A 12,826-nucleotide genomic window follows, 5' to 3' on the forward strand; every position below is an offset into this window, starting at 1 on the left:
CGGAAAGCGTCTGCAGAGCCAAGCTTGCGTTCCAGCCTCTAGCCCAGCGGGCGGAGCCAGGGGCGGGGCCCGAAGCAGGGTGGGCCACTCAGGGACCAGGCCAAGCTGCGCGTCCGCGTACGGGGCGGAACCCGAGTGTGGTCGCCAGGTCGGGACCTCTGCGAACCGGCGACCCCATCGCCCAGGGAGGCCGGGTTCGGTGGAACCCCGGCCCCGGAGGCGGGGCCCGGGCGAGCCCGAGGAGGGAGGTGAGAAGGCTCCTGACAGGAGGAAGCAGACGGCGTAGCTGCGTACGGTGGCCCCAGCCTGAGGCCCGAGGGGAACGAACCGAGTGAGCCCTGGTCCCCCTACCCGGGCCACGCCTCTCCCTTGGCCTTCCCAGTGTCTTGCAGTCACCTGCCAGGGGTCGAGGGAGCTCCAGTCTTGGGGGCTCGGTGACTACAGAGAGGAGAAGTGGGGCCTTCACTGGAGGGCAGGGCCTGGAAAAGGACTTTCCATCGGAGCATAATCAGCCTCTCTCCTTGACCCCTAAACCCCTCCCCCACGCCTGCAGGCCCACCTCTGTCCCTCTGCCCTGGTCTCACTCCCTCAGGTTTGGTTCCAGGGCAAGGGCCTGGCTGGGCCTGGCTCCCAGATAAAGCAGAGTAAGTGTGGGGCGTGGCCATCTGCTTCCCACCAGAACAAATAAATGTTTGTGGGAGAGAAACCAAGGGGTGGCCTAGCCTCAGAGAACCCCTCAGCGAGTGCCGACCTAGGCCTGAGCCAATGTCCCCAAGGCCTGTCCTTCTAACTGGTCCTGGGAACTTGGCAGGAGCCTCTGGGGTCAAAACCAATTTGCCCCCAACCCCTCCCCCCCCCCCCCCCCCGTCGTGTCATGAACACCCACACAGACACAAATAGTAGTGGCTTCTTTACTCCCCAAAGTCCCCTCTTCTCCACAGAATATTTACAAACAGGGATGGGGGGTAGGGGCAACTTCACCACCAAATAATGGACTGGGGAGTGGGGGCAGTGCTAAGACGCGCCTCTGTGCGCAGGGAGAGTTCCTGAGGAGGGCCCCGGGCCCGTTGTGACCCAGGTACCCTGAAGGACCTGAGCAGTTCCAAGCAGGTCCACAGCCAGGCTGAGGCTGGCCCAGACGGCTCAGTCCAGGTCGGCAGTAGGTGAGCCCAGCTGCTTGGAGGCCAGGAGCAGGCGCGTGGCTGCACTCTCTGATTCGGCCTGCAGCCTCCGGTTGTTGTGACGCAGGCTCCGCACCTCCTCCTCCAGGGCCGCCTTGTCTGCCTTCTCCTGGGACCGGTGGGAGGCAGGTGTCAGAGCAGCGGCTCCTTTCCCAGGGCGGCCCTGTAATTCCCCGCCGACCCCCAATCCGCCCCGTCATCACCTTCTGCAGATCTTCCTGCAGCTTCCTGAGCATGGACTCCAGGCGAGAGACCTTCTCCGACAGGTTCCCAGGTTCTGGCCTGAGGACGTGGGGGACAGGTTCATGGGACCAGGGTAGGTGTCAGCACCTCCGGCTGGCTCCCAGCCCGCTTAAATGAGATGGGCCCAACCCCTGTGTTCTCAGACTTCTGTGGGTGTGAGCGCAGAGTCCCGCCCAGGACAACGCTTAACTCTAGCGGACGGGCACGTATGGAGGCCACGCAGGTACAGTGAAGGGGCTAGATCCGCACGGGGAGGCTTACTCAGCATCAGGCTTCGGAGTTCCCTTGGCATCCCCGCTCTCTGGGATGGGCTGTCCTGTGGGGACAGAGGGACCATCTGGGCAGGAGGATAAAGGGAGAAAGATCCCCACCCCATCCTGGCTCCTACCCCCCCGCGCCCTGGTGGCCTCACCCTCCCGGGACAGTGACTCCAGGATGGTGTTGCAGGTGGAGGCGATCTCTGAGATGGACTGCCACTCGTCTTCCAGGGTCTCGCTGCCCGCCTCTGACATGACTGTGGGCACAGGGAGGTGGGCTCAGCCCAGGGAGAGCCCAAGCCAGCCCCTCTTCTGCCCGCCGCCACCCATGACCCACACCTTGCTCCAGACTCACTTTTGCTGATGGAGTTCCTCAGAGACAAGGTTCGTGGCAGGAAGGAGGCCCTCAGCTCTGGGGCCGGGTCGCCCCTGTCCTCACAACCACTGGGGCTGCCTGGCCCATCCTGAGGGGTGTTAATGGGTACGGATGCAGTGACGTCCACCCTCCCCACTGTGCCCACCACCGCCCTTTGGGCTCGAGTCTTGTTTTTGCTCACCCGGGTGGGTGGTGTCTCCCGGCCAGCACTGGGTGCTGACGGCTTGGCCGTGGCGGCCAGGAGGAGGTCCGGGGTGGTGTTAGGAAGGACCGGGGCCTCGTCTGACAGGGAGCTGGGGAGAGCAGAGACAGTTCAGCGAGAGAAGCTGCACCCCAGGGCCCCTGCTCTCACAGACCGCGGCTGTCCAACTTCACTGGGCTGGACAAGAGGGAGGGCCGAGAGGGAGCACCTGCGGGGTGACAGTGAGTCCTGACTGTGCAGGAACTCGGTCCTCTCTTCAGCCAGATCCCCAGGCCCCGTGGAACTGCCACCCTCCAGCAGGCACGCTTGTAGCAACTGCTGCGTGGTGGGCTGCAGGGTCGCCGCCCCGGGGGCCTCATCCTGCACCGGCTCTGGGGCCCCCCGCCGGCTGGGCTCCTGCAGAGACAGCGTGTACAGCTCCGAAAAGCTCCTGGCGGGAGAACGGGCGGCGTCAGCAGGAACACCCTGTCCCCGGTGTCCCGCATCTCCAGCCCCACTCCCGGCTGTGCCCAAGGCTCACTTCCAGGAGGAGAGCTCTCCAAACACCCTAACGACAACGAAAACTGCCTGACTACTGGCCATTTTTTCCAGACCCAGCGCTGCCCCTGTGTATCCTGGGTAAATCACTCTGAACACCCGTTTCTCCGTCTGCGAAATGGGTAAACTGTACCAATTGACAGCCCGCTGTGAGGATTTAAGTAACGACACAAGTAAATCACCCGGGGTAGAGATCTAAAACCTCCTGCCTGGGAGCCAAATCCAGCCTGCGCCTTTTTTTTTTTTTTTTTTTTTTTCCTGTTTTAGCAGATGTGCCTGTTTTCCTACTCCTGTGAGCCAAGAATGGTTTTTGCATTTTTAAATAGTTGGCAGAAATCAAAAGAACATTTCATGACACATGAAAATCAATAAAATTCAAATCTCAGTGTCCACAAATAAAGGTTTAGTGGAACAAAGAAAACGAATTCATTCATGTGTCCTCTACGGATGCTTTTGTGCTACAGCACAGCTGAGTAGCTGTAGCAGAGACCAGGTGGCCCAGAAAACCTAAATATTTACTGTCTGGCCCTTTGGGGGAAAAGTTTGCATATCCTGGCTTAAGCCGGTAAGGGGCCGGTTGCACGTATGCGTCTGTGGATGATACTTTTTAAAAGATGGGGCTGCTATTGGATCTTGGCTTCACTCTGCACCTGCGACTCAGAGAGATTAAGAAACGTGGGATTCTCTGGAGGAGAGCCCTCCCCACGGGTATTCTTGGGAGAATGCTAATGGCGACACGGGAGGCACAGGCTCCGCGGTGGCCAGCTGCCAGGTCCTCCCACCTCCCCGCATCCAGGCCCTGACCTGCGGGGCCGGCCGCTCTCGTCGGGGGGCAGGACGGTGACGCAGACCTTGGGCGCCGAGCGCAGCAGCTGGGCAGCGGCCTCCGGGCCCAGCCTGGGCAGCGGCTGGCCGCACACGCGCAGCAGGCGCGCCCCTGGCCTCAGCCCCGTTGTCTCCGCGAACGTGAAGCGCTCCACGTGCGTGATGAATCCCTCGGCGTCCACCTCGAAGCCCAGGCGGCCTTGGCCTTCGCGGGGCAGCGCCAGCTCGAGGGTCTCGCAGCCTCGGCTCACCAGCTGGGGCGGGGCGGGGCGTGAGCAGGGCGGGCACTGCGCCAGCTCCAGTCCAGGTCCCAGACCGCCTACCCCACACCCCCGCACCCCGACACCCCGGCAGATGAGGACCTGAGGCTCAGAGACCGGAAGTCACCTGCCCGACGACCTCCCCGCCCCCGTTCCAGCTCTGCCAAGCGCCAGGGCAGGGTTTGCCCCCAACCCCCAATTTCCCCTTTCGCGGGAGAAGCGGCGGGAGCGAGGGGTTCCACAGCCCGCTCCGCCCCCCGAGGTGGGGAGGGACCCGGCGGCGAGTTGCCTTACTCCCGGGCCTCACCTGCAGACGCGCCACCACCTCGCCTACGGCATGGCCGGGGGGCCCGTCGAACCGCAGCGTGATCGCCTCCCCGCGGCCGTGGTACAGGTCGAGCCGCTGCTCGGAGAAGGTCCAGGCCAGCACGTCGCGACAGGCGCAGTTGAAGACCACGCGGCCGTCGCGCGGCGCCACCAGCACCAGCGTCTCAGCGGAGATGCCCAGCAGGCAGGGCACCTCGGCGTCGTCGGGACCACGGGCCTCGGCCCCCGCGGCGCCCCGCGCTCCGGGCGCCGCGCGCACGGCCCACACCAGCGCCCCCGCCGCCTGCAGCTCGGAGCCCGGGCCCCGAGGGGGCGCCCTTCGCCTCCCGCCCAGGGAGGGCAGGCCAAAGCGCGAGGCCGAGTCCAGCGACGTAGTGGTCACCTCGTTGGTGGCCAAGTCCTGCAGGTACTGCTGACGCGTGCGCGTGGCCATGGCGTGGAACTGGCGTGCGTGGCCTGCTGCCTGCTCGCCATTGAGCGCCTTGGCCAGCAGGAAGGCGCGGAAGTCGGCGTTGGCCGGGAAGGGGCCTCCGCCCTGGGGCAGAGACGGCCCAAAGGCAGGGGTGTCCTGGGTGCGGCTCACGGCCACCCTGAGGGGAGGGAGGCGGTAGTTAGGGGCCACTGGGAGGGTCCGTGGCGGTGGCAGAACTGGGACCACCCAGGCACCCACCTGTAGGAGGTGTGTGGCGTGCAGGGTGCATGAGCCCGCACCACCAGGAAGATGTGCTGAAAGTGCGAGCGGATGGTGGCGGGGCAGAAGGGCTTGCTGCCAGGTTCCTGGAACACGATGGTCACGATGTCGTTGCCAATGTGGCGTTTCCGAAGGAGCTGGGAGTTAGATGGCAGGAGATGTAACCCGGACCCGTCTGCCCAAGTCCCTCCTAATTCTGGCAGGGCGGAGGCTGGGCACCAGGGGCTCCCCCACCTGCCCCTGGGGAAGGTCTGGGGTGATTGTCTTTGGGGAGGGTTGTTTGGGCCTCGAGAGATCTCAGGTCAAGGTTCGAATGCCATCGCCCACGTGACCCCCCTCCATGGTTCCCCAGAAGCCCGTGGCCATCCCCCAGCCCGTCATAGCTCTTCACACCTGCTGCTGGTTATTGGGGGTGTAAGGCAGCATCGTGGACACGTGGAACATGATCTCGTGGTCCTGGTACGTGGTATACAGGGAGTGTGTGCCTGTGGAATCCGCTGTGGCCAGGGGTTCGGGGACACGGGGGACAGCAAGAGGGATCGGCTCGAACTTGGCATCCCTGCTTGCGGTCTCGAGCTCCTGTGCCCCCCAACCAGCAGGCGGACCACCCCTCAAGCCACCAGGTCACGAAGTCATGGCTTCACCTGTGGCTGCTCCCTGCCCCTTCCCCCACAGGCTCCAGCCTCCAGCCTAGGCTCGGCGTGGGCGTGCGGAGATAGAACGAGGACCTCAGTGAGGAGTGGCCTGCTCTGAGGGGGGCGGAGGTGGATGTCCCAGGAGAGGACAGATTTGGCCCAGGCACCAGCATGCATGGAGCAGCTGAGAGTGGAAGGAGGCCAGAGGTGCTCCGCAAGCGGCCCTGGGGCCCTTCCAACCCGGGAGGCAGGGGCATTCCCGAGGAAGCAGGGCTGGGGGAACATGTGTGTTTGACGGAGGGAGCGGTGCCTGCCAGCCCGCGTGGCTCCAGCTCAGGCAGTAGGGCATCAGGGCCTTGGGGGACCATCCTAGTCCTTCCTTCCAGCCCGTGGCTTGCCTGGCCAGTGTGGCCCCTGACCCATGTCCTCAACCTGCCCAAAGAACTCTTCAACCCGGGCCTCAGACCCAGGACACTACAGGGGGAGCGGTGACAAGCCAGGGGGCTCTCACCAAGGCTGTCTGCCCCTCAGCACCGGTCCGCCCCCACTCCCAGCCCCGGGGCCTCACTTTTGGTGTCCAGCTGGGCCCTGTAGCTCTCAAAGCCTTTGAGCCGCACCACGTCGCCCAGCAGGGTGAGGAACTGCGTGAAGGCCGGTCCTGCCTCCTGGTTGTTGTACATCTCCTCCTCCGAGCCCTGGCCGGCGCGGCAGTACAGGATGCCCACCTTGCGCTGGAAGCTCAGCTGCGGGGCAGCACAGGCAGAGGGCCCAGGCCTCAGTCTCTCGGGCCCTGCGCCCACCGGGTCTTGGGCAATGGGCTGGGGGCTGGGCTGTCTCTGCGAGCGGCCCTGAGCACCTCCCTCGCTAAGCCACCTCTGTGTTTCTGCCTATAAGTGGGTTTGGTCTGTCCTGCCCCCTCCCCCCACCCCACCCAGTGCTCAGGAGGGTAGAGGAAGTCACAGGTGGGAAGGGACCAGGAGGGGGGTGGTTCTCATGTGACCACAGACGAGGTGATTCGTGGAAAGGACCCGGCCCACGGTGCGCTCGCTCCATCTCTGTGAACGCTCACACTGTCATCCTCCTTATCTCAAGGCTAGCCTGTCCTCCCCTCCCTCGAATCCCAGGCATCCCCAGCCCAGCCTCTGGAGGCCTTGAGCCCTGCACCCCCTCCGCTCATGCTGTTCCCGGCTCCTTTCCATCCGGGGTTAACCGTGCACAGCTCAAGGTGCTCTGGCCCCTCGGGCTCCAGCCTCCTTTCTTCACGAGAAGCTTGTCTACACTCAGTCCCCACTTCAATTTCATCACTCCTGACTCCTGTAGCCCCGCTTCCACCCCAGCTCCAAATCCCTGCGGCTCCTTCAGCCCATGGGCGTGCCTTACCCTGGCACACTGTCTCCATGGTGGGCGCCTGGGACAACTGGAACTTCACTTTACCTGAAACCCTAATGACCCCACTGTCTCCGGCCTGGGCCTCTTGTCCGCCCACGGTCTCTGCCCTCGGTGACGGTCGCAACCGTCTCCACGGGAAGAGACTCCAGTCTCTGCCTCCAGCTCAGACCTTTCTTCTGAGCTCCAGACCCGTTTCTCCGGCTGCCCAAGTGTCCTTCCCCCCACTTGGCACCTCACCCCCCTCACTGTGCTGCTCCCATCCCACCCACCGACCCCTGGACTGTCATCTCCTCTTCACCTCTGCCATCATCACCATCAGGTCTGGCTTGGATGACTACAACAGCCTCTGACCTGGCCTCCCTGCCCCTCCAGTCTGGCCTCCACACTGCCACCTGAAGGCTGCTCTACCTTTCATACCTTCATGGCTCCCCAGTGCCCCCAGGACCAAATGCAAGCCTTCCCGAATACAAGCCTTCCCCATCCCCCTTCCCCCCAAGTGCTACTCCCGCCACACAGAACTGCCTATAGGACCCCAGTGTGACCTGCCCTCAGTCACTAAGCCTTCACACAAGTTGTTTCTTCTGTCTAGAAGACACCTGTTCTTCCTGAGCCAAGCCCTTACATTTCCACCATGATACTAAACCCCAAGCCAAGGAAGGGCTGTCAAGACTACCCTTGGCGCCCCATGGAGCCTTCAATATTCCTCTTTCACTGCTCCACGATTAACTGTGGGTCTCTCTCTCTCTCTCTCTCCCCACTGGCTGTGAGCTACTCCAGGCCAGCACCTGGTCTGGACATGTCCCCAGGTGTCCAGTCCGGGGCCCAGCATCAAGTTGTGAGAAAATGTTTGTTGAATGGCTGACAGACTGAATGACACAGAAGAGGAGAATCGGAGCCAGTGGGCAGCTTTCAGCACAGGGTCGGGAAGGACTTCCACTGGCTTGATCTGTCCCACAGTGGAACAGGCAGTCCCAGGAAGGAGTGAGCACCCCACACTGAGAGGAGACTAAGCAGCACCTTGCAGGGCAAAGTGACAGGGAAGGAGAGGGACTTGCGGGAAGGGGAGCAAGTGGTCAGATCAGTGTTTCTCAACTGAAATGTACATGGCAGTTAACTTGCGATCTTCTGAAAGTACAGGCTCTGATGCGGTGGGACAGGCAGGGCCCAAAAGTCTGCGTTTCTAACAAGCTCCCAGATGGCGTGGATGCTGCTGGTCTACGGGTTATACTTTGAGAGGCAAGGCTCTGGATGACCTGTGCTGCCCCCTCTGAAAAGCCAGCTCTCTTGGGGTCACCGTCCAGCCCAGGATCAGGGTCAGGGCTAGGCGGCTGGGAGCTGAGCAGACTGGGTTCAGACCAGGTCTAGCTGTAGGGGCTGCGCGGGGACACCGGCCACTCACCACTTGCTCGTCCAGTGTGAGCAGCGTGCGAGGCACCTTCGGTGAGGCTGAGCCCAAGCGCAGGCAGGTTGGGCTCAGCCGTGGCGCCACGTGCTCCAGAAGCTTCCTCGGGGACAGACCCCGCGGGGGCCCCGGCGGCAGCGCATCCTCCGAGATGGTGCCGCGGAGGGTCCGGAGCTGAGGAGGGGACATGGGGGCGCTCAGAATCCATACAGGCTTTCGAGGAGGCAAAGCGCGTTCGGGTCCCATGACCTCGGCTCACCTGTGTGGTCCGCACGATGACGCGGTAGCTGTGCAGAGTGCCTCCTCCGCTGCCTTCCTTCTCCTCCCGCCGCAGGCTCACTGCCACCGGGCCCAGCACCTCGTCCAGTCCGAAGAAGTTCTGGTGTTCTGGAGGGGGGTGCGGGGGAGGGCCAGTCGGTGGATGACCGGCCCCACACCCCCCCCCCCGGGGGTCCCACCCCCACTCGACCACGACCATCACTAAATCCACCCCCCCCCACACCCCATCCCCTCACCTAGTGGGGACCCTAGACTAAGGCCCACTCCCTCCGCAGCCCCGCCCCCGTTCTACCAGGCCAAATCCCTATCCGTGTTTGGCCCTCTGCCCCGCCCCCTGGGCGGCTCGGCACACCTCACACCTGCCCCAGACCCAGGGGGCCAATGCCCGCTCCCTTCCAGGCCTAGATCCTGCCGGGTCCCGCCAGCCACATCCGCCCATCTTCTGCTGCAGGACGTCTGGGGCCCTCCCTTCTGGGAACTGACGAGAACGAGGTTCCCAGGTGCAGAGGTTTTCACACCTCACTCTTCACCTCACAGAAGTGTTGAGAGAAATTCTCTCCCCAGTCCGGAGGGGTAGGATGAATCGATGGAGGCAGAAGGCCTCAGGTGGTTAAAGCTAGGCCCTGCAGGGCAGCCTTGGCCCCAGAGGCAGACCCTGACCCTTCGTGCAGCCGGCCGGAAACTTGACAGGGAAATGACAACTCCTGAGCCCTACCGTGTGCTGGTCAGGTGACAGGGCCTGCTGCCCAGCCCTCCCCTTACCTTTGCCGTAGAAGTACTTGCGGTAGTAGCCAGCACCCAGGTCTGCGTGCTCCAGGCTGTAGGCCGAAGTTCGGTTCTGCGGCTCCTCCAGGATGGACACGGCCGCGTTGGGCAGTGCAGGGGGCACGGGTGGGGACGCCGGTCCACCCAGGCCCAGCTCACCCTCACCCCCGAGCTCACTCACGAAGCCAGGCGCTTCGAGCAGCAGGTCCGAGCCGGCGGACAGGTCCTCAGCAGAGGCTGGAGTCCCAGAGCCAGCCTCTGCGTGGCCGCCCGTCCCCCGCGGCCTCGGAACCCAGTCAAAGAGCAGACTCTGCACGTCATAGTGGGCGAACCAGTGGGGCTCGGGCACCGGCGGGAAGGCGGGCTCCGGCTCCTCGGCCGGGAGCCCCAGCAGTGCCAGGGGGTCAGTGAAGAGCCGGGTAGGGGTCGCGGCAGGGCGGCTGGCCTCCTCGTGGCTGTGGGCCCGGGCGCGAGGGCTGGCCGGTGTGGGGGGCCGGGCCTCGCCGGCATCGCTGCCGCTGCGCAGGAGCGGGCTCCGGGCTGGTCTTGGCTCGAAGGTGTGCGGTGTCAGCGGGGGCCGGGCCGGCTGGCGCAGCTTCCGAGCGAAGAGGTCATCAGTGGGCGCAGGGGCCGGGCCCCGCCGAGGGCTCCCCACGCCACCGGCCCACATGGGCGTGATGTGGGCCTGGCTCTCCGGGGGCCGGGTCGCATTGGCAGGCACGGGTGGTTGGTGCCCGGGCAGCAGGCCAGTTCCTGCCCTGAGGGAGGAGGGGGCTGTTCAGTGGGGCCTGGGGAGAAAACAGGAACCCGGGCCCCCAGCCTGGCCCTCCACCACGCGGGTTGGCTTCCGGCCCCCCTCCGCGACCATCAAAGCCTCTTCCGCTTTCCTGGCCACTTCCTCGTCTGCCCTAGGCTGAGGTTTCCAGCCCCCTCCTCCAGCTAAGTGAGGGGCAGGGCCAGGGGCCGGGCTGTCTGGGCCTTGGCCCTGAGGGTCTTGGAGTCCGGGCAGCCCTGGGGCGGTCAGTTCCTATGGCACACACCGTGGCTCTGGCCTGGGCCCAGAATGAGGGTCCCCACCAAGTCCTGGCCCAGCGAGACCGACGATTCGTCTTCACTGGGACGGGAAACCCACGGGGCCACTGATGTCTGGGTCTTACCCACTTGACAAAGGGAGGACGTCCTGTCCCCAGAGACCTTCCTCCCTGCCCCTCCCACTTCCTTCAGGGTCCCGGAGGAGCCGAGCACCCAGAACCTGGGTCTCGATGCCCTGGCCCTCATGGCCTCAATACCTCAAGGACACAGAGGTTCCCGGGGGCACTGGGAGGGCAACAGAAACGACAAGAGTACTTCCTTCAGTACAGGAAGTGGCCCCAACTCTGAGCCCAGCCCCCTGCCCAGCACCATATCCTGAGGAAGGTGCTGGGGTCACACCAGCTCAGTCATGGGACCCATCCCCCTGGCCCAAAGGACAGGCCCAGGCTCACTCTCTGCAGCCTACTGTGGCCATGCTTGGGGGCAGGGGAAGGAGTCACACTGACGGAACCCCTTTGCTGGAACTGGGACCCACGGGACGGCTGCCTACCTGGCCTCACTGATGCTGACAGGGAGGTCTGAACCCCATGTGACAGATGGTCAAACAGATCCAGAGAAGGGGATGCTCTTGCCTGAAGTAATTCCATGTTACAGCAAGGATTTGAACCTAGCTCCGTCAATCTCCAGGGCCTAGACAGCGCAGTACCTGCCCACTCCCGTCCCTGTGTGTGTAGGTGTGGGGTGAGCGGGGGGTGTTGGGCTGAGGCTTGAGGTCTCACGGGATGTAAGACTGAGATACCCAAGGTCCCAGGGACCTGCTAAATGCAGAAACGTGTCGAGGCCAGGGGCAGGTGCCAAGGGTAGTGTGAGAAGGTAAGGGAAGCCACCCCAGGTGAACTCAGGTTGGTGTGGGCAAGCAGGACAGGGATGTGGGACCCTCCACTAGGAACACAGGCGACTGCTGGTAGGGCTTTGGGCATCCTCCGGTGACACTGTGTGTGGCCGGGGTGGGGGCCAGGGCTCTGTCCACCCTTCAGCTTAAGCTCTAAGACAAAGCAAGGGTAGGCCACCACGCTCGGGGTGCCTCCTCCCTTAGTTTCTCCTAGGACAACCTCTGACCTCACCCCTGAGTCTCTGTTCCCTCATCTCTAAAATGGGGTTAACCTTCTGCCCTTTCCCAACACCACTGGGAGCCTGAAAGGAGGTTGAAGAGTGTGAAGCTGACCATGTGTGGTGATGATGCAGGCCCTGGTCTTGGGCCTGGGTTGTGAAGTGTGTGTTGGAGTGGGAGGGGACACGAGAGAGGGGAGCCGTGTAAGCCCCTGCTCCGCGTGGGCTGAGCTCTGTGTACGTGTCTGTGCACAGCCCATGGGGTGCCTCTCGCTCTGGCCCAGTGCTGGGCTCTAGCCTTGCCTTGGGGGGTGTTCTTGGGCTCTGCCCCCCACCCGGCAGCTTCACACAGGGTCCATTGAGGCCGGGACATTCCTCGCAGCCTGTGTCACTTGGGGGGAGGGGGCCGGCCCCGCCCCCACAGATCCGGAAGGCCTGGCTGCCCCAGGAGGAGGCCCTGGACGCTTCCCAGCACATCTGGAGGTCACGACCCCATTTCTGCTGCCAAGGGGGCGACAGATGTTTCCTCCCAGGCCAGGCCCGAGACTGGGGGACGGTGCGCAAAGGCTGAGGAGGCCGCCCCGAGACAAGGGGAGCCCCAGAACAGGGGGAGCCCCTTACACAGCCGGCAGCAGGGGCAGTCGCCAGCGCCGCCCAGAGGAGTCGGGGGCCGCCGCATCCAGTCGCCGGCACACTGGACGGGCCGGGCCATCACGCAGAGCAGAGTGGGGGCCGCCAGCCGGAGGCAGGGGACTGGACGTACTGATTCGGGACTGGAGCTGGAGCCCGGACGGAGGTTGGGAGGGTGCAGGCGGCGAACGCGGCGAGGACCCCCCTTCCACACACACACCACCCAGGCCCACGCCAAGCCACCTTTTCCCCTGTCTGGCCCGACCTCGGTGCTTCCACTCCCCCGCTCCCGCCGGTACCTCTAGGGCTCCCGCCTGGTGGCCGCCTCCCGCGCTGAGGTTCCGCTGCCTCTCCCGTTAGCGCTAGGGCGCTGGCTCCGCCTGGGGGCGGGGCCGTGCCGGGGGGCGGGGCCGCCACAGAGCGGGCGGGGCCGGCCTGGGAGCAGCCTGGGCCGGCGGGAAGCAACGCGGGCGGGGACTGGCCAGGCGTCGGCAAGGCGGGCGGCAGTCCGAGCGCTGTGGGGCCTCCAGCCTCCGCCGAGAAACGCTGAAGTGTACCTGCCGTCCAGACCAACTCCGAGGGCTACAGCAGGATTCCTAGAGCGTTTAGCAACCCCCTCCCTTCCCACCCATCCACCCCACGCAGCAGGTGCCCAGAAACTGAGTATTTATGAGCACTTACTAAG

The 12,826-nt window shown here is 64.3% G+C and overlaps 1 protein-coding gene across 4 annotated transcripts; it reads right to left on the minus strand.

Moving 5' to 3' along the window:
- Window positions 1-897: 897 nt before the first annotated feature.
- SIPA1 (signal-induced proliferation-associated 1) lies at window positions 898-12,585 on the minus strand. 4 transcript variants are annotated; one of them, XM_027045121.2, is made up of 16 exons: window positions 12,441-12,585; window positions 9,367-10,127; window positions 8,585-8,712; window positions 8,323-8,499; window positions 6,103-6,277; window positions 5,293-5,396; window positions 4,879-5,036; window positions 4,189-4,798; window positions 3,601-3,875; window positions 2,468-2,689; window positions 2,239-2,350; window positions 2,037-2,145; window positions 1,837-1,938; window positions 1,686-1,740; window positions 1,385-1,463; window positions 898-1,290 (listed from the first exon to the last, which is right to left on the minus strand). In XM_027045121.2, the coding sequence occupies exons 2-16, from the start codon at window positions 10,037-10,039 to the stop codon at window positions 1,144-1,146; spliced, it is 3,126 nt and encodes a 1,041-aa protein (XP_026900922.1). In that variant the 5' UTR covers window positions 10,040-10,127; window positions 12,441-12,585; the 3' UTR covers window positions 898-1,143. The 4 variants fall into 4 exon arrangements, with proteins under 4 accessions (XP_026900922.1, XP_026900921.1, XP_026900920.1 ...); XM_027045120.2 differs by having other exon boundaries at window positions 1,686-1,761; XM_027045119.2 differs by having other exon boundaries at window positions 2,037-2,350.
- Between the last annotated feature and the right edge of the window lie 241 nt (window positions 12,586-12,826).

The sequence above is a fragment of the Acinonyx jubatus genome, chromosome D1 (genome assembly GCF_027475565.1).
Source record: "Acinonyx jubatus isolate Ajub_Pintada_27869175 chromosome D1, VMU_Ajub_asm_v1.0, whole genome shotgun sequence".
Lineage (NCBI taxonomy): Eukaryota > Metazoa > Chordata > Mammalia > Carnivora > Felidae > Acinonyx > Acinonyx jubatus.